This window comes from Ziziphus jujuba, chromosome 10 (assembly GCF_031755915.1).
Source record: "Ziziphus jujuba cultivar Dongzao chromosome 10, ASM3175591v1".
Classification (NCBI taxonomy): Eukaryota; Viridiplantae; Streptophyta; class Magnoliopsida; order Rosales; family Rhamnaceae; genus Ziziphus; species Ziziphus jujuba.
The window spans coordinates 22,429,088-22,452,647 of record NC_083388.1 but is presented as its reverse complement, the minus strand read 5'-3'; the positions used below and the strand labels follow the sequence as shown (position 1 = coordinate 22,452,647).

The window sequence follows — 23,560 nt, the reverse complement described above, 5'->3', positions numbered from 1 at the left end:
TTAAATTTTTTCTAATAAACCTAAATCAAAAACATTTTTCTTCTATTTTTTATATGTAAATAATCTAATTGATATATACATTATATATTATACAAACTTTAAAGTATAATACTAAACAAAACATATCATAATTAAATTAATGAATCATAAATAAATAACAACAAAAAACTTACTTGGTCTCTTAGTTTATAAAGAATTGAAAAGAGAAATATTATTACAAAACGGACTACAATTTGTTTTTGTTTCTTGTTACCATACATTGTAGAATAGTATATAGTGGGAGAAGAGGATTCAATTTTTCTTCTAACATATAAAAACTTTAAATTGATTAGGTTATTTAAGAAAATAATATGTGATATATAGGAATTTATAATTGATAAGAAAAAACTTATAAATAAAAATAATTAATAATAACTTATATTAGAAATTTAAGAATATAAACTTAATTAAGGCAAAAAAAATTTGGTTTATAAACTTCATTAAGGCCAAAAATGATAAGTTGATAACTAATTAGCTTTAATAATAACTTAAATATTTAAAAATTTACAAACTCTACAAAAGGCAAAAAAAATTATAAACTTCAATAAGGCAAAAAAAGAAAAAAAAAATTGACTGGTAACTAGTTAGTTTTAAAATAATTTTATATGATAAGTCTTAACACACTTCCATCGGGCATATGTATGCCCATCAAATCACGTTCAATTGTAGTCCCCCAAAAAAAAATAAAAAAATAAAAAAAATTCGTGTCCAATTGTCCAAAAGTTTATAGTTATCAAAAAAAATAAAAAAAAATCTCCAAAAGTTAGTATGCTGTCTCACGTCCACATCACATCACAGACTCCACCGTATTTATTTATTTATTAGCTGAGAAGGCTCCACCGTATTTATTACTTTTGCTCATGTTTTATTTTAATTTATTAAAGTTCATAAGCTAAGCTATACCTACTCTATACTCGAAGAACAAACAATAAAATAGAAGCAATTAAAAAAAAAAAAACAACAAAAATAAGCTGTTGTATTTAGGTATAGTTTGGTAGAGGGTAGATTTTTTTAGTTGATTGTGTAATATATTATTTCAAATGTTAGTCAATAATTGTTAGAGTTGATTAAATATTTTAAATGATTAGGAATATGAAGGAAAGAAAAATAATAAAATAAAATTATACAATTTTAAATTGTATTTGATTTGATATGTTCATTCTTTTATCTCTTAAATTATTTGTTAATTGAAATTCCAAACAAATTTAAGTGAACATAAATAATATTTGAAGTATATATACACCTTATGAAAATGGTTCGATGGTAGAAGCCATTTTTTGGTAGGAGTATAATCCGAATTTAAATCCCCTGTTTTCATTATATTGAAAAAGGTAAATTACACATAATTAACTAATAAAATAAAATAAAAATTAAAACGCAATGTCTTACCAAACAATTAATCATAGCTTATGTACAAAACCGTTGTGTCCAAATTATATAAATACCAATTTCGTAATTTAAGTAGTCGATAATGTAAAAAAAGAAATCTCAGCGAAAAAAAGATCATGTAAAAAAAATAATAAAAGTAACTGATTTGTTGTACCAAATCCCAATCAAATATTAAAAAAATAATAATAATAAATCATTTGTTATCAAAATATCAGTAGATAGTTGGGTCAGTGTTCTGCCAAGCCCATTTATATCTGGGGCTTCATAGCTCAAAATATCTTTTTTCCCTGTCTAGTCTAAAGGCACACACCGCACAGCCGCCAAGCTCTTTTTTTTTTTAAACAAAAAATGCAAAAAAAAAAAAAAAAAAATACAATATATAATTCTTTTGAAAAATAAAAAATAAAAATTTGTAACCGGTATATAGATAATATGGCATGATATTTTATAAAATCTACGTATTTTATTTTCACACGCCGACACAATTATACATTGTTTGGTTTGGTTTACATTGCCTGTTCCATTGAAAATCACAAGAGGATAATATGATGTACAATTTTTATAAGCTGTAGATGGGTGCTAATAATTACTAGTAAAAGATCCAAAAGGAAAAGAACAATTACATTTAATACACAAAGTGTAGAAAACTATAACTTTGCCAAGTGGACGGCAATCCGTAGTATACGTAAGCCGAGTGCCAATTTCAGTTTGCGGGATAAGATGTGTGTGGTTACCAAAAGTGGAAGGAAATTTGTATGCAGAGTCAAGGGCTCCCACCACGATGTGCTTGCTGATGCGGACTCATCTGCCGCCGACACGCTATCTTAGCCTTTCGTTGAAATTTCTTCCCTCTATGTCTTTATATCTCTTTTGTAATGATTCCCCCTATGTGTATATAGATATTATAAAATTAAAATATGATTAAAATTTTATAATATATATATATATATATATATAAAATTTCACAACCCTTTTAGAAATAATGACAAGATGAATTATATAAATGTCTCTCTTTTTTTTTTTTAATAAATGATTAGAACTTCCAATTTGTAAAAAAGTATATATATATATATATAAGTTTATTTATAATACAAACAAATAAACTATTATATTTACTGCATGTATAATATCTGTTCAAATTATTATACGCAAAAAAAAAAAAAATCACTTTCTTTATTATTTCCAAGGTTTTTTAATATGATAACTAACTAATGCAGAATGTATATGTCCGTATAACAAGTTAAATATCACAGTATTTAGGCGTATATTTTAGTTAATTGATTCATAATGTATTTAATTCAAAATTTAAAGAATTAAATTTTTCTTAATATTAAAAAAAAAAAGAGATTTTTTTAAACTTTTTTTTTTTAAATTTGAATATATTAAAAGACTTAAAAATTTAACCTTTGAATTGAACTACTTGATGCCTTTCAAGTTTAAGCTATTGTCATAATCACTCACACAAGTTGAATTTGAAGGTAATCAATTTAAACTTGAAAACTACAACCAACTAATCGGTCTATAAGCTCTTTACTTAAAGTCAATGTTTTTATATGAAATAAAGGTAATTTAATTTTTGTAAAATTAACTTCGAAATTTTTTATGAAAAGCACTAGATGTCACTTAACACTAGACCTGGCAATTTGGATCATGATACGGCGACACGACTCGAAAACGACACGGAATAAATGGGTTTGGGTTTATTATAAATGAGTTCGGGTCATAATCGGGTCAACCCGTTTAACACGATTATTAATCGTGTCATTTTCGGGTTGACCTGTTTAACTCGAAATTGACCCGTTACGACCCATTTATTAAACGTGTCAGTTTCAACCCGACACGATTATATACCTATTATAACCCATTTAAATTTAATTTTAAATTAATATTTTATCACTAATATAATATTTAATAACTAAAAAATATTATAAATTAAAAATTTTATAAAAATAATTTTCTATTACTAATTTTTTAAAAATAAAAAATACATCTTTAATAAAATAAAAACATAAAAATAAAAAAAAATAAAAAAAAATTCGGGTTAATAGGTTAATTTTCGGGTTAACGGGTTAATAGGTTAGTTTTTGGGTTAATAGGTCAATTTCAGGTTAACGGGTTAATAGGTCAACATGACCCGTTAAAATAATCGTGTTAAACGGGTCGTGTCGTGTTGACCTGTTTATAAACAGGTCGGGTTAGTGTTTTAGGTACCTGACACGATTAATAAATGGGTCGTGTTCGGGTTAGGCATTTTTGACACGATTATTAAACGGGTTGACACGAACATGACCCACCAACCCGAATTGCCAGGTATACTTAACACCCTCAAATTAATTATATGGTCCCCAAAAAAAAAAAAAAAGTCTACTAATTACCAATAAAAGAAGAATATATTTTAGTATAAGGGGCTGTGAAGTTTAGTATAATAGTTAATTAATTTAAATGAGATAAAAAAAAAATTATGGATGACATACTGATATTTTTATAATCAGCAAAATATCAAACTCATGCTCAAGTTGAATTATCGATACAACAAATGGTATTTTTATTTTTCTTTGGATGGATTATGAAAAGAATATCAAAATGCCATTTGTATATATTTCGTCAAAGAAAGTCGATTGTATTTCATTTTCAATGTCCTAATCAATCACACGAAGTTAATACTTAACCAGATATGTTCTTGCCTGATCAGAGTGCATATCAATGCCCAAAATTCCAAGTATGTGTAAATCATATTCATGAAAATTAATTTCAAAACCCAAAAAATAACAAAAAAAGAAAAGAAAAGAAAAAGGAGAAAAGGAAAACACTTGGGTAACCTTTTAGCTGGCTGGCTGGCTAGCTATTTTTGTTTTGTTTTTTGTTTTTTCTTAATTTGGTTGTTTTTGGAGGATCCACACATTTGGACTAGATGTCACAATCGGTAGAATGCTATTGACTTTGGTAAGAGAGCCATTTTTATGAACGTTCCACGCCTACTCCACACGCTTCAAATTATATATTGTGGGGCCCTATATATTATAAACAAATCTCTAGTAATTTCATGACCTTTTAAAATTAATAAAGCATAAGAAATTATTTAATAATATTTGAATTTTATTGAGAAAAAAAAAAAAAGTAGTTTGTATCTAGGTACGTATTGTACATCTTAATTCCGCAATTAATTGAATTATCAATTGTTTCATAATGATTGGATTAGGAAATTGATTAATTATGCAATTAGGGAATTAATGATTTATATATTATTTCATTAATTAATATATTAATGTTACATATTATGTTCTATATATATATATATATATATATTTTTGAAAAGTATATCGTTCTATATGGAATACATAAGTGGGTGATAATTTACCCAAAAAAAAAAAAGAAAAAAAAAAAAGGAAAGATGCATGAGTGGGTGATGTAAAATGTAACGGTCGTATACCAAGTGTGGATAATATAAATACGATATATAGACAAGAATTGCAGATAACAAAATCATATATTAAGATTCTCTTTTTTTATATATATATGTTCGGAGAATATCCCATAGGGGTCACCCAAATAATAATAATAATATGTTGCCAAACATCAAATCGGAAGGTCCCCCACCTTGAAAAAGAAGAGTCAACGGAAAGTCATCCCAACAAAACTTTGGAGTTTGGGCAACTCAATCTTTTAACAATCTTCTATTTTTGTTTGCTCTCATCATCAACATGATCAAAACATTCAACTTGCCGGGACCTTTAAGGGACAGAATTATTTAAAAAGGGAGACTTCAATTTTACCCCTATATAAAGTTCTTTCCCATTAAAATCCAACTAACATGTGATTTTATTTAACAATTATATATATGATTTTTGGTTAAAAGGAAAAAAAAAATTTTCTTTATATGATTTTTGTAAATATTCGTTCAACTTTAATATTTTCAGTTTTCAAAATTTTATAATTTTTAATTTTATAATTTTTCAATTTAACAATTTGAAATTTTAATTTGTTATGATTTTGATTTTTTTAACTAATAAAGTTTAATTGTGATTGATATTAATTGAATTTAATTTCAAAATCAAAAATATTAAAATAAAAAAAAGTTAAAATTAATTTTAAAAGTCTGCATTTTGAATATCTTTTAATTTAAAATAAAATAAAGTTTAATACCAAATAAGTAATCTGTACCAATTTCTTTGAAAAAAAAAATAAAAAGGTATTAAGGTGTGAACTTTGAAAAATAATTTTAATATTTTATTTTTAAAATTAATATAGTTTAATAACAGTCATATAAAACAATTGTTATAGCAAGTAGTTAAAAGTGAAACAAGATTCAAATTAAAATATATTTCAAAATTGATAATTTTAATTGTTGAGTCAAAAAATTAAGCGTTTAAATTATAAAATTTTAAGTTAAGAATATCAAAATGTAATTAATTTTCTATTTTATTTTAATTTTTTTTTATAACCGCTATATTCATCATATAAATTTTGATGTATATATTGCAAAAATTGAATTTTAACTAAACAATGTAATTTAAAAAGGATTATTTGTAATTTTATATTATTAATATATGAATTATACTATTTACCACTCATTGCTAGTGAAATCCATACCTAACATGATAATAATTAATCCACATCATGTTTTGTTGTCCTAAACTAAAAATCTAATCTTTTTATACAGCCAATAAAATTGTCACATTATACATGAATTTCACATGTTTAATGTCAACAAATAACATTCTTTTTTTTTAAAAAAAATTATATTTGCATAAGTTTCACATTTTTTCACCTATCTAACATGTAAATTCTTCGAACACGGATAAGAATACATCCAAATACTCATTTTTATATTTATGGATAAGCCTTTCGAATTTCTCTTTGATTTGTTAGCAAGTTTAAATAACCAAACTAAAATGAATAAAATTAGATATTTCATCTAATCAAGGTACTATTATGAATACTAGTACTAAATTTTACAATTTATCCACAAGGGATAATATCTCTCAATTTGGATAAAGCTTGGTTGTTGGAAATTGAAGTAAACCGGCTGGAACAGAATCATGAAAAGCCAAAAAAAATATTGCTGCCATGGAGACTGTAATTATCTCCTTTCTCTGTCAACAAAGCTCAAATTGCTCATCTGTAAATCAGCCAACCCTCACAACCAAATTATAATGCAGATAGAAATAAAATAAATAAATAAATATATTAAAAAAAAATTTGTGGAAGGAATTAAATGGAAGCGTGTTAAGAGATGATCATGCATGTGAGAAATATAAGTGTGGAAGAAAAGTGGAGAGATGTGAATGAGCGAAGTCATAGGCCATCTTGCGTGGGACCCGGCACTCTTGCTCTTGTATCACTCCAGCTCATTTTTTTCACCTTCCCTTTTGTCTCGTTGCCACTCCCTTAACCATTCCCCACGACACCCTCTCTCTCTCTCTCTCTCTCTCATTTTCCCTATCTTTGGCGTGAGGATATTATTAATACCCTCATCTCCTTCTCACTTTTTTCTTCAATTTTTTTTTCTTTTCCTATTCTTTGTTTTTTTATTCTCTATATATGCTCCGTTTCCTCTTATACAATTTCCTTGCAAATTATGATGAGCTTTTGTAGAAGAAGCGTTCACTCTTTTCTGGGTCTTAACGCCATGGACACCACCACCACCACCACCATTACTACTACTAATGACAGCAAGCCTCCATGGAAATGCCAACAATTAGGTCTTGTCACTGCCACTGGTGACCAGCATCGTCTACCTAATGTTCTTGAGTCTGCAGCAATTATCAAATCCTCATCCTCACCGCCTTCTTCTCCACCTTCGCCAGCGAAGAAAGACCCTGGTGGGATTGGTTTCATTGATGATATGGGAGGTGGTGTTGATGGCTTGATGTCTTGCACCGAGAGTCTTGGATGTGAAAGCTCAGACGAACGACGAGCCGATGATGATGACGATGATATATATTTCTTCGTTAGACCGTGGACGAAGAAATGGAGGAAGATGGGTGAGAGAAGAGAAGTGAAGAAGTTTCCTCCTCCTCTTTCTTCGCTGAAACAGAATGGCCAGCCCAGTTTCTTCCTACGACCTGAGAGGAAAGACGGGAGGCTTGAGCTTACCGAGGTCAGGATTAATAGGCCGGAGATTCTCCGAGCTTATAGAGAAGATGGACGGTTGAGATTGCACCTTATAGTGGGAGATGATGACACCGTCGAGCAACAAGATTGTATACATGAAGAACAAGAACAAGAACAAGATGAAGAACCACATCAAAAAGACGAAGAAGAAGATGATGATGTAGATGAGACGGAAGAAAAAGAAGAAGAACAAGTGAAGGGAATTGTGGAAGAAGATAGGGATATCGAAGACTGGAAGTTTCCGGTGAGTGCCGGTGAAGGTATCCGGCGGTGTCACGAGGTGGTGCCTGGACATCACCACCACCATAGCCACCATCACCACCATATGCCAGTGTGGAGCCAGCATTGCGTGACGACCAGGTGAGAGAAAGGGAAAGAAAGAGAAATATCTGGTTGGCAATAAAATTTTAAATTTTTAAATTTTATTATTATTTTTTTAACGTCGTCATGTGAAAAGAAGACAACTGCTACTACTTGATCCCAAAGAAAGAGAGAAAGACAACCAAAAAAGGAAAAAAGCTTAATTAAGGGTATGTGTTGTGGAGAGAGTACGTGTTTCATTGTTGTGAAATTTCATCTCTGCCATAAGTATTTTAGCAGAGAAAGAGAGAAAAAGAAAAACAAAGAAAATGGTGGATTTAATTGTCTCTCAGCTTAATTTCGAGAACCCCCAGAATGGTGCGTGTATGTATGGATAAACGATGGATTGGGAATCTCTGCAATAGACAGCACCCGATGGTGTGTTAGGGCTCGGTAACCAAGACATCCCAGACACAAAAAGAAGCAACCGAAAAAAAAAAAATGAATAAAAATTTACAAAAAAATTCTCTGCAGGACACCCCGCACAGAGAAATGATTTGCATTTTGCCAAATTTAGAAAATTTTCTGATTGTTGTTATCGTTGTTCTTGTTGTTTCTTTATCCTTTTTTGGTACTCAATGAGATGGCTTTATACCTTCTGTTAATTCTTCTTTTGTATTACCTTCAAAGTTTGGTGAAAGCTAGATTAGCTAATTAAATTTATTAATTACATATGGTGTAGATTCCTAGTATATGATCAATGTCAAAAAAAAAAAAAAAATTATTTAATCAATACGGCCAACCGATATGTACATATAGTACTCCTAAATTCAAAAAGGTTTGTTTTTCAGAAATTTCAACACTTTTACTATGCACAATTACCCAAAAAAAAAAAAAACACTTCTTAGCATAGTAATTGGAATTGAGAATTGTTCTTTAATGGCATAAAGTACAGATTCTACCATAATAGAATCATTTTTTTTTTCCCTTTTGGTGAATTAATTTAATAGGATCATGGTCTGCCTGAGATGAACGAATTTGGTCTATACATAAAAGTGTTTTTTTTTTTTTTTTGGTTTAAATATTTATTTAGAGGTAGATAATTCTAAACTCAAATATTTCATAGACATCAAATTTACTTAATATTGGTATATATAATATTCCATCTATTATAAAATAAGCTAACTTTGAAGTTGGAGTTATACAGTTAATGATTATTAAAATCTAAGTCATTATGTCAATGTGAGATTACGTATTTTAATACATGAAATTAAATGTGTAAATGAGTCGTGTGCCAATTGTCAAACACAATATCTATATACATATAAGGGATCGCAGTGGCAGCTCAAGTGGCTGACCACGCCACAACCCACGCTGTATCCTTGGTGGAGGTGGGGTGCCTGGCCAAGCCACACTAGCAACTATATATATATATATATATATAGAGCCAGGTAGGGGGCCGATAGATAGACTGTGTCACCTAAAAAATCAAAGTCATCATGGATAAATGTATCAGACAGAAACAAGCAACAAGCTTCATGAGATTTATTGCTGAAATGGGTAGGTAGCATGGATATGTGGCTTCATGGGATTAATTAATAATTAGTTGGAGGTTGGCTTTTAACTAATAACCACAAACCCACCCAACGAAAAGAAATTTGAAAAAATGTATTCGTCAAACTCAAAAAGGAATGGACAGGGACAGTATGTCATGTATGTCGGTTATTTAACTGCATCAATAATAAAAATATTTATATACAGACGCATATATGGGTTGGATGGAAGATTCTGGATGAAAATTGAACAAATATGGGAAAGTGGTATGGAAAAGAAATATAATGTTTCCTTTATGAGATAAGGGATTTTTTTTTGTTTTAATATTACTTTATATTTCTTTTACGTGGGCACTACTGCCGAAAGTTAAATAGTTTATATTATATATAGTTTGAGGAGTGCTTTACACGGATAGATGTGAATAATAATATTCATGGTATATAATTAATAAGGTACAGGAGAAAAATCAAGGTTGACTGCATCTAGTAAATATATATATATATATATATATTATAGTGTGTCTTAAAGTACTAAATTTGGATAATGATGCAGGGAAACATGTACCACAACAAATTTTCAATCCAAATAAATTTGCTAAATTTAGAAAGATTGTGTTATAACTAGTGTAAAACGCTAGCTTCTCGAAGCTCATTATTAATTTATCTTATGATTACTCAGGGAATTCAGAATTTATATATTCTGTTTCATACAATTAACCAATTAACTATTGTCTAGATAAAAATAAAATAACTATACATAATGGATGGAACAATTAATGAAGAGAGATGTTTTCTTTTAGGGAACCGCCAAAAGCAACTTTCTATGAACTGAAGCTATTAAAATAGTAAAGTTCATAGTGAATAAATTAATTAATTTATATGCATGGGGTAATATATTTAATTTGATTTTATTAACTAGGTTTAATATATATCTGAGTATGTTTATCTTTAATTTGTGATGCCAAAGCAGACACTTTGGGAGGAATGTCCGAATTAATTGGAACATAAAATGAAAAATGGATAAAATAAAAATCGTCGACAGCAGGGTTCGAACCTGCGCGGGCGAAGCCCAACAGATTTCAAGTCTGTCTCCTTAACCACTCGGACATATCGACTTGTTGCTCTGAACCTGCCAAATTATTTAAATATATGCATATATTTTCTCTCTACTCAGCTTGTTATTTGTCACTTCTATCCTTTTTTGGCTCAAATTTTATTCTCTCTATCATTTTTTTTTTTGGGTTTAATTATTGGCATTTGTCATTTCAAAATGCTGAAAGTTAGATTGTTCTTCCTTTACTTACCGTGCTTTATTGGTTAATGGTTACACCCCACCCTAGATCATAAAGTACTCGGCATTCACAATTTTGCATTTTCAATTTCCTTTTTTTTTTTTTTTTGGGGTCATTCAATTGGGCATTTTGTAACAGTAAAATTTGTTCAAATGGAATAAATCATTAAAAAAGTTGGGTTACAAAGCACAAGGAAAAAATATATGAAATCCTAGTTCAATTTAGGCTATATTTCACCATATAAAAGTTTGTGTTGTTAAAAAAGCATTAAGTATTTGAACATGGAGAGCAACCAAAGACTTAATCTACCGTGTTTCACGTAAATTTTGGTTCCTTTGGCCTCTCCTCTATGTATATATGAAAAGGGAAAGAAAGAAACTTTGAAACATCATGAACAGCATTTTTCTTGGTATAGTTTCTCTTCTTTCTGTAAATGGTAATTTTGAATCTTTGAATATCCGAACTCAGCTAAGCCGAAATACATATGGCTTGAAGTTGATCTAACAGTACATAGTTCAAACAACTCTTTTAAACTATCTAGTCAAGTTTTGTATACTCAAGAAGCATGTGTGGTGACCTATAAATTTTAACAAGTGTCCAGTATAGGACTTCTTCAACTTCAAGCTCACCCTCTGCTCTGGCAGCATATATATCCTCACATATTGCCAGCAACCTGTATGAAAACCAAAATTTGTCTTCATTTCGTGGTAATTTTCATTTCAAACTATACGTACTTGATCTTTTAGTTATAAGAAAATGAGTTAAAAGATACAATAGCAAATGTACCTGTCACAAGAAGGAAGGTTCTCATAAGGTATTCTCATTCTTAGATCGGAACATTGTAGTCTGATGAAACGTCCCACTGCTAGCACAAAGGTTATGTAAAGACCCCAAATGCTGAATTTGCTAAGGGTTTCACCAAGTATTCCCTCTGAAATTGAAATATATAGAGTCTAGATGTTAATACATGGAACAACAACATGGTGTATATGCGCAGACAGAAAGCAATGCCCTTTGGTTTTCAGAGCTTACGTGGAGTTTCCTCTGATACAACAATGGCTAAAGGTCCTGCCAAGTCTCCACATCCACTCACATCAGATGCATCAATATCATGGAAAGACCACCACTCTGGATTCCCACGATTCAGAACAACATCTCCACTAACCAATTCAACCTGTATGAATGAAGAATGGATTCACATTGTCAGATCCATGATATTTATAACAATACCAATAATAGCTACAACTTCTGTTGTATAGAATATAGATATGTATACTGTATATATGACATACCGCATTTTCAAGAAATCGTACATCACCAGAGCCAGTAACCCGGAAGTATCTTGGATAGACATTATGTATTGTAAAACTATTGGCAGTACCATTAAGAACTTGCATAACTCTTGATGAACTGGGAAGATCCTGATCTTGGACAGTTAGTTCATATTTCACTACTTCCTTTCCTTTAGGTCTGTCCCTAGTGAATTGCCAAGAAAAAACAATGTCCATCCTCCATTGAAGAGATTTTATATATCTGGCCTGGACTACTGGGGGTACAAGCCACAATGCACTTGAATCAGCTTGGCAACATATTAATTGAATGTCTTTCACATTGTATGTACTTAGATAACCATTTGGATCCAAATTAATGCTCGGATCTATCTCATCCAATGACATCTTTTGGCACAAAGTGGTCTCAAACAATGTTAGTCTTCCACTCACTGTCTTGATATCGATTCGTACACTGGCATCTTTAATAGGGTTTGCAATGTTTGTTGGGTTACCACTACTATACATCTGTTCAGGAGGGAAAAAAAAAAAAAAGACTCAGATAAGGAGTATTTATAACAATTAGTAAAAAAAAAGAATGAACATTAGTAAATTTTAAGGTTTTTACCAGCATGGGAGCCCAGATAACACACATCATAATGAAGAATAAGCATAGTCCATTGCAGAATTTTGTCATTTTGGTTTGCTTTTGCCCTTGTTGATGTTTAGATCTATGCAGATCCACATCACATTTGACAAGAAACAAGCTTGCGTGAATGTCCTCCAACTAAGAAGAAAGCTAATATTAGATCCAGAAGATGAGCCTTATTTCTGTGATTCAAGCAAATTACTGCACAGATATATTTGTATGTATGCATGTACAATTATCCAAGCATAGCAATAACAGAACATTGTTTACCATAACATCGTAAATTATTCATGACTGCAATATTTACACATCATATTGTTATAAAAGAATCATCATCATAGCATCTAAGAAAATTGATTTAGAGCATGATTCTCAGTCATCCAAGAACCATAAACCAATCAAACTTAATTTTGTAAAAGTAAATCTCGATTCTGAACTTTTGGAGGATTAGAATTTTTGTCTATTACCACCTACCAAGTTTTTCTATGTCCATTCTAAAAATTTGAACTCGCTAACACCTTTAGGCACATCAACTTTAGTTGCAACAGACCATGGGAGAGGTAATTAAGAGGGAAATTATCACTGGAAAAATGACTGCTTGGATTATACTGTGTAGTAAAATTTGTACCAAAACCATCACAATTTGTAATAAAAATCATGTAATTGACTTACTTTCAACCAGTCATACATAGTCAAAGATGTCGTTGTGCAAGACCAATCAAGAACACAGCGTAATTCGTAAAGGAATGGCAGAGCACGATAAAGCCTGAAACCTAGATAGTTGATTTGTGAAACAGTGCTTGTTAAAAACTGCCTGTACAAAGTGCTCTTATGTGGCATCCCAAATCGTATTTGTATGGCTTGCAGAGACACAGAGATTGCCTTTGTTAGATATATAGCACGTAGTGCTAGCCTTCCTGCATGCCTGTGTGAAGGAACCACGTACCAAGCATACCTTGTCACCATCATTGTGAAGAGAACAAGGTTGAAAATGTAGAAGATCACTTTCCCAGTGCCAAATGAACAAAGATAAATGATGCGATCAAGCACGATCAGGAAAAAGATTGCCTGCAAGATGGAAAATCTCTTCATCCACACAAGAAAACTATCATAGAACCAGTAACGATAAAGCCAAAAAGGCTGACTTATTTCCTTCAGCTAATCTATACCAAATAAAGAATGTATTGCTCATTTAATTAAATTATGATTTACTTCCTCATGAACAATGAATCAACAAACTTACAATCAGAATAAAGACAAACTCTTCTGGGAATTGATCTTCCAGCTGATACACTTCAAGGAACTCACTGTTGTTTTTTATAACTAATTGATAGAAAATGGCTACCAAGAAAAAAACAGCCAAATCTGCACAAAATATGTAGGCATACAGATCTATATCCCTTTTTCCACCACCAATAACAGAAAGTATTGGGTATGGAAATCTAATTTCCTTGAGAATTCCATCACGTTTAGCTTTTCTGATCTCATTGGCTACATCAGTAGCTGGAGTTAGAGACTTGTACCATTCTGCTGGACTACTTTCTGTTGAAGGGGAGGCATATGCCACTTCAAAAACAGCCAGAGCTGTATTAGCATTTTCTGGACTTCTTTCAATGCTTTGCACACGAACCCTACTATGTGACTCCAAGTGATTCATGTTATTCTCCTTGCATCTCCTAGAATGCAAGATTCTGAGCAACCTATTAATTCCAGACTCAATTCTCTCTGGCTGAATACCGTCGTCTGGCCACACTGTAACTTCCATGGATAGCTGCACAAAGTAAGGTGGTGTTTCTGCTCCCTGTGTCAGTGACTTCCAATACCTGAACAGGCTTCTGATTAACAGTCTCATTACATTTTTTACAGGTAAAAGTAATCTCCGTATTCTGTCACTATAACTGTAAGTCCCTATTTCATCTTGCTCGGAATTGTTATTCTTCTTTCGAAAGATGAACTCTGTAACTGTTTCCCAATCACCATCCTTTGTTGTTATGGAGGTTTGTAAGAGTGTAAATAAATACACCAAAAAGAGAGGCAAGTTGCTCGTGACAAACGATGACATGATTTTGTGAGCAGGAAATCCTAATTCCTGGAGAAAGCTCATATTTATAGTGAATCCACAGTGTTGGATGATGATTTGGTATACATACTGAAGCAGTATACATCCTTCTGTATATATTAGCATAATGACCCAGAACATATAACTTGGACCAGTATTTATACAGAGAGCATATAAGAAGAGAGCCATAATATATACCATAGAAAGCAAACTGAAATTCCACAAGAATATCAGAAGAAAGCAACAATAACAAACAACATCATTGTTTGATCTCATTTGACCCCACATGTAACGTAAGATCATTCCAATTTCTGAGTATGTAGCCTCAGACATGGTCCTCTCAAAACCAGATTGAATAGAAGATGTTCCCTCTGTAGGTTCAAGAATTATGTTCTGACTTTCTATCTCATAATATTCCTCATCGTCAGAAGAATTCTCACTCAATTCATGTTCCTCCTTTTCTATGTTCAAGAAGTGCATTAGATTGTTAACTGCCTTATTACCAAGGGACTGTACATGAGAAACTCCACCCCCTATCAGATGTACTGCTGAAGCTATGGGGTTTCGTTTTGCTTTGTACCTTCCCTTACCTTTTCCATTTGAACCCAAAAACTTATAATTAGGAGCCTTCATCTCTAGTTCAGTGATACCATAAAGAGTATCCGTTGAATGCTTTGCAGATTGCACTTCCAATGAAATTGCACTTCCTTCACTTCTTGGAGATTCATTCATATCAAAGAGAGTGGTTAGACCAAGGTCTTGGCCTTTTAGTCCATTTTCTACGTTTCCTGGGACACCATTTGGTCTATATGAATCCAATGAATATTTCCTGTCCTTTCTGATGCCTTCATGTTCTGGAGAACTGTTACCACGATTAGCAGTGATGCTGACGCTGTCAAGCTGGACTTTTAGATTGAGCATCTCTGATTTCATCTTCTCAACCTGCAAATTTCTCAGGCACTTCTGCTCTTCTGCTTTACGTATGCGTTGCAATTGTGCTGTTTTCCAAGCAGCTCTCTTCTCCTGCTCACGTACAATGGCACCAATTTGCTCTGCTTCAAGGTATGATGACACATAATCGAACTCCTTGGATGAGAACATATATGTTTGAAGTGACACCAACATAAATATGATGATCTCAACCAGTGCAGACCTCGATGTAATTCGAAATCCATAATCATATTTATAAAATCCAATCACCTCACTGAAGTAATCTAGTGTTTCACATTTCCCTTCAGTAGCTTCTCCTATGAATGGAGATTGATAAGCTAGAGAGAGTACAATTAAAGCAAAATTGTACAATCTTAAGAACTTGAATATTTTGTTCTTTTTCTTCAGCATTTCAAGTCTCAATCGGAAGAAAATCAAAGCAAAGCCAAGATATCCAAGGTGAAGGATGTCGTATTCAAGGGTTCCTGTAATCAAGATCAAAGCCAGAACTAGATGTAGTAAGTGACAGTAACTATAAAGCCTCAGGTAGTCAAGAAATGTCCAGAAGGCCTTTGTTTCAAATGAGAGGTCACTTAGTACAGATGCTTTTTTGAACTGAGATATCATCTTCTGATAAGTTCGAGAGACATGGCTACTTGATAAGTGGTCAGCACGGAGCTTGAAACATGCGAACATGAAAACTGCATAATAGCTAATAAGCATACGGGGATCATCAACTATTATTCCTGAAGAAAAGGAAAATACAAAGAGTTAGCATCTGGGAAATAATAATTAGTCAAAAAACTTTTAAGGCACTTTGAAACCAAAGTGCAATAGTTCTCTATATTTGTGGTAAAAAAGCAAGTAAGTTTTTCATGTCATGTCCAATTGGGCAGGAAGTTCTCATTATTTGTGGTATAAGAGCAAGTAAGTTTTTCAAGTCATGGCCAATTGGACAGGGAAACTGGGACAAAAGAGTTTCTAAGTTTCTCCAAATATTAAGTAAAATTCAATATTTAAATTTTTTGTAGTTGAAGAAAAATTTCTATTGGCATGTACATTTTTGACATTTCTTGAAGAGATACCTAGCCAGCATTTTAGGCAGTGATGGAAATGAACATCAGATACTCTCCAACAGTCATGGCAACGAACTTTTGCATCCTGAATTAACTGCTTCTGCCAAGAAGATGCCTGATTGAACCAAAGGGCCAAGTATTCAAGTGTGACAATGGAAGCGAACAAGAATACAAACACAGGCCACAACTTCTGTATTATACGCCGCTGTAAAAGAACACAAGCAGCAAGAAATGCAATGTATAGCAAAGAGAAGGAATTCAACACAGCAAAGCTGGCTAGAAGTAATGCAACCATGTTAATCTCAAGGCCAAAGAGATTGAACAAATTCTCGATCCAAAACTTCATATATAATTTTAAAGCGGTCTTCTGCATGTCAAACCTCTCCTTCCTCAATAAAAGAATTCTCTTTCTGTTCCATTTACGGCTCTCTTTGGAACTTTCCCAAAAATAAAAATACATATATTTACTTGTACTAGTGCCATCAGAACACCCTCTTTCAGAGGATAAAGCGCCTAGACCTTGAGATAAGCTGGAGTTCAAAGATGAGCAGGCTTGTCTTTCTGAAAGCAAATTCTCTGTTTCTGCTAAGTCAAACAAAGTGCAAGGCTCGTCCCATTTTTCTTTATTTCCGTCATCAGATGGCATTTTATCCAGCCAATGGAAGACATTGTACTGAAGTATACATGCAGCAATGACCAAAACTTTTCTCCTCAAGCCTGCTTCTATACCAGAGAATCCAGATTCATAAAACTGCAAACCCAGAAAATAAGACAAATAAGAGTGTTTTTGACCAGGGAACATATCAGCCTTGTCACCCCACATTTGGAAAAGATACTCAATCACCGCTAGAAATCCTGAATAAATTAGAAATAGTGTTGAAGGGATCCTAGAAGTTTTAGGCAACATTGAACAGATGACAAGACCAAGAAGATATAGGAAACCAGTTGCGCTGATAGGCGATAGTGATGCATAAAACAATGCAAGAAAAAGTATCTTCTCACTGTGCCATATCATAAGACGTTTGGCAAAAGAAAATAATTTTATTTCCTGTGCATCAGAATCATCCACTTTGAAGAATTTGCTCTGTCTTCTTTCATAGCTGTACAGTTGCATTACAACAATTACTGCTAGAGATTCCCATATATTTTTTAATATTGAAGCGTCCTTGTTATATCCAAAGGCAGATTCAAGATCCATCATATTAGACAACCATGTTTGAAAGTTGATGAACACACTGATGCTGTAAATGAACACCAAAACTGCAACTGCATAAAGTTTCAGCGGAAACCAGAGACGCCTTCTTGTTTCTCTGAGGATTTGTCTTCCAATCAACCATATCAAAAGGAAGAATAGATAACCAAATGAAGTATAGTTAGGTACCACTAGGTACACAGTGAGAAATATAGTCATAGAAGCAATGTACGTTCCACATGATCGATATATTGTGAGGAACTTCTGACCAATTGCACTCAGATATGATGTTATCATTCTCTCTGGAAAAAAACAAAAATAGAAGTATAAGCTTTCTCTTGAATTAATTTTGAACTAAGCCTTTCATCTTATTCAAAGCATATAATAAGAAAAATTTATACCACGAGAAGAGTTAATTTGCTGCCTCTCTTTGGATGTTGAAGAATATACTGATAGAAGAATTGATTTTATCAAACCAGCCCTCAAAGTTCTAAACCCAATTGGAGGGCAGGGAGCTTGTTGAACAATTGCAGAGAATGAAGAAAGCATGTCAAAGCCATGATTCTGCATGGAACAGAAGCAGGCAAGCAGGGCTATCTCCAAGAAATCAGCAGCACTAGTTTGATTAAGAAGGCCTGCAGCAAAAAAGAAATGAACAAATGTCATCGTTTGAATCGATACCGACAATAATATTATAATATACAAAACCTCTCATGTGTATGGTAAGAATAAGGAACATATCTAAACTTTTACTACATTTCAAAAAGGAATAGAGTGTTTGGAATTTAAATATGTATGCATAATGCAACACCCTGAATCAAATTATATACCCAATTCTGAGAGAATTTCCCTTAACAATGAGCCTTTCTTCTCCAAGGCCTTGGATATTTGAAGGATGTATATTAGTGCAAAATGTGCTTCACATAGAAGAATCAAGGTCTTCCTCATTTTCTTACTGATGGTATGGCTCAAGAGATATATCATAAAGAAAACCACTGAAATATAAATCAGAAATTGGTTCAATCAGTACGTCAGCAGAAATTATTCTCTAGAAGAATCAAAACTGGTATTTAGAAGAGTTGGGGGCTCCAAAGACATTTTGGAAATTTTCTAAATAGAAATTCAACATAATTTTAACAAGAATAAGAAGAAAGAAATAAGTGATTCAACTAACTGTATACAGCATGAATGAAGCCAGGTTTTGTTGCTATCAGAAATGTTAGTGCCAACACTACAGCACGAGAGCTTTTGCGCACTCCCCATGCTACTGTAGCAACAGCGTATACTAAAGTCTCTTCTTTCTCTGTAGAGTAGAACAAAAATCAGAAGAATACAGGATTTTATAACAGAGTTAAACTCTAATTTCATGAGAAAATTGCTTCAGTTAATGGGAAAAAAAAATTAATAATCAAAATTATGGTAGCTCATATTTCTTTTCATCACCTTCTACAGGAGAACTATCATTTGTAGAAGGTCCATCTCGATCTGACAAATGCAGAAGAACAGAATTGTTTACCAGATTTCCCAGAGCAACAAGAACTCCAAGACCAAATTGCGCTAATAGATAAAACCCTGGGATTGGATAATGCCATAAGCCTATTGTTTCCCAGATCTCCATGTCCTGAAAAAACTTTTCAAAAGTTTTTCCATGAGAAAATATCTATTGTTGTAGTGTGATACAAGACCAAAACATCAACCAAATGGAGCCTACCTTTTGTAGCTTCTTGTGAAGGACTGTGGATGCCACATTGAAGACATATGTGCTTGCAGCCCAGAAAAGAATGAATACGAGAAGCAAGCCATTTAACCGGTGAAAATGTAACATGGAAGGGAAGACATACAAAATGTAGCCAACATATGCCACTAATCCAAATGCACATAGACTTTCAAAATGGAAACTCCAAAATGAAAGAGCAAGCAATGAGATCTGCAATGTTCACAACTGAATGGTTTTAAGCAAAGAACATATATAATTATAGTTACGTATTTGATGAAAACTAAAGTAATAATGAAAACCAATCTCACAAACAGCACAAGAGAATTTGAATATGCTAAAACTATACATATTGATTCTTAATCCCTAAGTCCAAGAAATTATAGCTTCTCGAAACTAGCAAGCAATGATTTCTTACAAAGTACAGTTTTTTAATTATCAATATAAATATTACTGTCTGATTAAGATACTCTATCTGTAGTGCAGTTCAACAAAATTTATGCAACCAGTTTAGAAGCAGATTCTAAGGCATGCCTACCGGAAAACCATAAGTGAAAAAGTTGATGGTAAAAGTCTGAAAAACTGCTCTCCGCAACAAAACATTGGTGTGTCTCACCCCAGATCTGCAAACACATTACAAATTAGTATTTTCAAAATGTTGTTATGTTGCTTTTCCCTCCTCATGGTAAAATTATTAAACAAGTAGATTTTCCTGAGTGATAACCAATAAGGATGAAACATTTGAAAAAAAAATAAAAAGAAAGTTATAAGGATTAAAAAGCTATAACCACAATCAACTGTAAATAGTAAATACCTTGATTCAGAAATCAAAATTGTATGTTTCTGGGGAAGAAGCTGCTCGGTTAAGCTGCTTTCTCTGGTGCATATGATGGAATCCATTTCTGTAAGATCACATCTAATCCATGATAACTGTAGATATCCAAAAGAAGCAAACAACGAATTCAAGTAAAGAAACTTATTAGTGAGATGAAAATATGGCATTGGACACAGATAGCATGCATCCAAATTGTAGAAATGAACCCCCCAAAAAAAAAAAAAAAAAAAAAAAAGTTTCATTTTCACTACCAAACTGAAGTACTTAGTTTGTATATCAGAGGAAATAATAGGAAACAAATATATGCTTACCATGATATAGAAAAATAGAAGAGATACAGCAGAACAAACTTCCGACCACTCTGATTTTGAAGATATTCTAAATAGGCCGATAAAATCAGCAATCCATAAAAGGCTATCTGAAAATTCAATTGGAAGTTGATACACGTACAGCAGGATGATGTTGAAGCCTGCATACAACAACAGATACCTCCACCACCTTGGAACCCATATAAGTATATAGATATAAATCAGTGAAATGGTAATGATATATGGTGCTCAAAAGGAACAAATTATTAACCGATCAAGTGTAAAAAGTATAAATGCTTACCGAAAAAGGCCTAAATAATTGCTTGATAGTGACCAATCAACTAGTCCAATACTGCTACATATGAAAAATGGTATAGATGTCCAAGATGGGTGACTAATACCCACAATTAGCTGTAGAGCAGGCAACAATAAGCAGCATAAAGTCCTGAGATGGGAACCTTTCATGCAGCAAAATGAGAAAATGACAAAAAGTTAACGTGAACATTACAATCATTTGGAAACAACAAGAAAATGGGTGAGTGATAATACAAGTTAGTTATCAGTACCACATAAACAAAGAAATTTAGTCAGACAAAACTTTAGTGGATATTTTATATTTAAAAAAAAAACAAGTCATGGATGTTTCACCACCTAAAATGCAAGGGGAAATTTTATTCACTAAAATAGTACGAGAAGGTTATATCATTTACAAAATGGATAGGAAGGAAAGGAGGCATCAAGCAGTAGCCATAATCTCTATTGCATTCTGTCACCTAATTAATTTTTTTACCAATTCAATTCATAATGTGCAAAACTACTCTAAAAGCAGCCTATGCAAATGAACTTCTGGGACAACATAAAATGAAAGAACAAATAAAAAGAGATTGCAGAGAATATAGATTTAGAAATGGGAAATAACTTCATTACTTGGAAATTTTTGACAACTAACCTATATGTACAAGAGAAGTATATAGATGGACACAGTAAGAATCTCTCCATGAGTCCAGACCAAATAGACTCCAATTGATGTCGAGTAGTGCAACACAAGCTGCTGCTACTTGTATGACCAGAAAATATATTAAAGAAGGAGATATCGAAGACCGAGCTCTGCAAAACCATTCAACTTTAATATGATTTGAATCTTAGGTGAAAATAGTAACCATGTGTTACAAGGAAAAACCAGGTTTAATCACCGTGAAAAACCAATAAGTACGGCCCATCGTGTGTCAGTAACACTCCATTGATCCCCTTTAACAGCCGAAACAATATGAAACACGGCATGTGAAAGAACTATCAGCAAGGAAAAGACAAAAGCATACCATGACACCAAAAATCGCCGCCGACTTCGAAAACCTGTTAAAAACATATATTTACAGTCTCATATAGCTACAACACTCAATGAGAAAACTTTTTATTTCAAAAAAAGAAAAAAATAAGAAATGAAAAAAGGTCTAAGAAGCTTACGAATTTTTGGAGCAGTATATTGAATGAATACAAAGGCTACTAAATCAGCCAGAGAGATCAAACTCCAATTTAGCAAAGAAGCTACAGGAAGCAGAGACAGTAAAAAGTCAAGGCATTCTAAATGATAGTTCATATGACAGGAAATAAATATCCTCATGTAGAGCTCCCAAAATCACCTCAAAATGAAGCTCACAGGAAAAATCTCAAAAACAGGAATCAAATGTTCGACTTTTATTTATACGTTATAAAGGAAAAATAAAATTATATCACTACGTACATATTGACTCCTGACTCCCACTCAATCAAACTATAGCACATAAATTCTTAAAAATACGTGCATACATTTATATACATTCTCAGTTTGCAACACTTAATCAACTCAAATAATGCAGTGACAGAAATTTTAGTGTAAAGTTTATCTCATAATAATACCCTTGCAGTAAATTAAACATGAAAAAGTTTAGAAGACAGAAAAGTGCATTTTTTTTTTTTTTTTTGGGTACCTGTCAAAAGCAGCATAGGCAATAGGAACCCGGCTAGGAACCTCCCCATGACAAGCACTACTAAAACATCAACAATGAAGGGAAACTGCACCCATTTTCTTCTTCAGAAAAGTGAAACTTCATTCACCACTGACATTGTTTCTCTGATGAAAACTCAGAGAACCCACCTTAGGAAAAAACTAGTTGAATCCCAAAAATGCTTATCAAATTGCTTTCTTTTCCTTCATTAGTTGCACCCGTTGACATAATACATTTGCACAATGAATAACAAATAATCAAAGCACATGATATCCAGAGAAGGAAGCAAACTATATATATATATATATATATATTTTTTTTTCTTTTCTCTCGAGATCCGAATTAACGAAGACCCTTAAAGTGGAAGGAAAATTAAATTATTCGGGTTGTCTTGGATATGGCAATATAATAGACAGCTATACATATAAAGTTTGGAGGTTTTACAGAAATGAAGCAATTGAGAAATGAAGAAGGTGAATTATGAAGATGGGGATTTGAGTTTTCAGATTCAGAGATTCAGAGAGCCGTCTTCTACGCATTGGTTTTTAATATTCTTGAGCAAAATCATTCATTCGATAAAGGACCTTCACATAATGCGACTGTTTGTTTTTTTGGGTAAAACTTAGGAAATTCTTAAATTTGCGCATATGTATGTTTGTATAGATTTGGTTAACAGTGGGACCCACGAAATCTTGTCACACGTGGCATCAATTGATTCGTCAGGAAGTTGAAGGAAAGGGCAACAAAAATAAGAAGAAGAAGAAGAAAAAAAAAAACAAAAAAAAACGTCGGCGTGATGCGACATTTACTGCAGACCAGCTATGAACAGTTACGTATGATATAAGTAATAAAAAACA

At 32.5% G+C, this 23,560-nt stretch overlaps 2 protein-coding genes and 1 non-coding gene across 3 annotated transcripts; 1 reads left to right on the top strand and 2 right to left on the bottom strand.

Moving 5' to 3' along the window:
• Positions 1 to 6,876: 6,876 nt before the first annotated feature.
• Positions 6,877 to 8,576, top strand: LOC107411989 (protein FANTASTIC FOUR 1). Its single transcript, XM_016019678.4, has one exon. The coding sequence runs from the start codon at positions 7,007 to 7,009 to the stop codon at positions 7,904 to 7,906; it is 900 nt and encodes a 299-aa protein (XP_015875164.3). The 5' UTR covers positions 6,877 to 7,006; the 3' UTR covers positions 7,907 to 8,576.
• Positions 8,577 to 10,428: 1,852 nt separating this feature from the next.
• TRNAS-UGA (transfer RNA serine (anticodon UGA)) lies at positions 10,429 to 10,510 on the bottom strand. Its single transcript has one exon. It is a non-coding gene; the product is annotated as a tRNA-Ser (tRNA).
• A 420-nt stretch (positions 10,511 to 10,930) lies between these two features.
• LOC107411965 (piezo-type mechanosensitive ion channel homolog) lies at positions 10,931 to 22,734 on the bottom strand. The gene is made up of 20 exons (XM_060812151.1): positions 22,686 to 22,734; positions 22,183 to 22,263; positions 21,912 to 22,071; positions 21,668 to 21,825; positions 20,722 to 20,966; positions 20,390 to 20,505; positions 20,114 to 20,198; positions 19,573 to 19,788; positions 19,305 to 19,482; positions 19,036 to 19,164; positions 18,692 to 18,856; positions 18,263 to 18,496; positions 16,679 to 18,163; positions 13,848 to 16,339; positions 13,277 to 13,672; positions 12,584 to 12,742; positions 11,980 to 12,483; positions 11,720 to 11,861; positions 11,474 to 11,618; positions 10,931 to 11,360 (listed from the first exon to the last, which is right to left on the bottom strand). The coding sequence occupies exons 1-20, from the start codon at positions 22,732 to 22,734 to the stop codon at positions 11,225 to 11,227; spliced, it is 7,275 nt and encodes a 2,424-aa protein (XP_060668134.1). The 3' UTR covers positions 10,931 to 11,224.
• Between the last annotated feature and the right edge of the window lie 826 nt (positions 22,735 to 23,560).

What these genes read in the sequence shown, in the direction of transcription:
- LOC107411989 (XM_016019678.4), top strand. Translation starts at nt 7,007, where the DNA reads ATGATGAGCTTTTGTAGAAGAAGCGTTCACTCTTTTCTGGGTCTTAAC.
- LOC107411965 (XM_060812151.1), bottom strand. Translation starts at nt 22,734, where the DNA reads ATGGGGAGGTTCCTAGCCGGGTTCCTATTGCCTATGCTGCTTTTGACA. An exon ending in ATTTTGATTTCTGAATCAAG is followed by an intron (nt 20,199 to 20,389) that starts GTATTTACTATT and finishes ATGTGTTTGCAG; the next exon opens with ATCTGGGGTGAGACACACCA. An exon ending in GGAAATTCTCTCAGAATTGG is followed by an intron (nt 18,497 to 18,691) that starts GTATATAATTTG and finishes TTTTTGCTGCAG; the next exon opens with GCCTTCTTAATCAAACTAGT.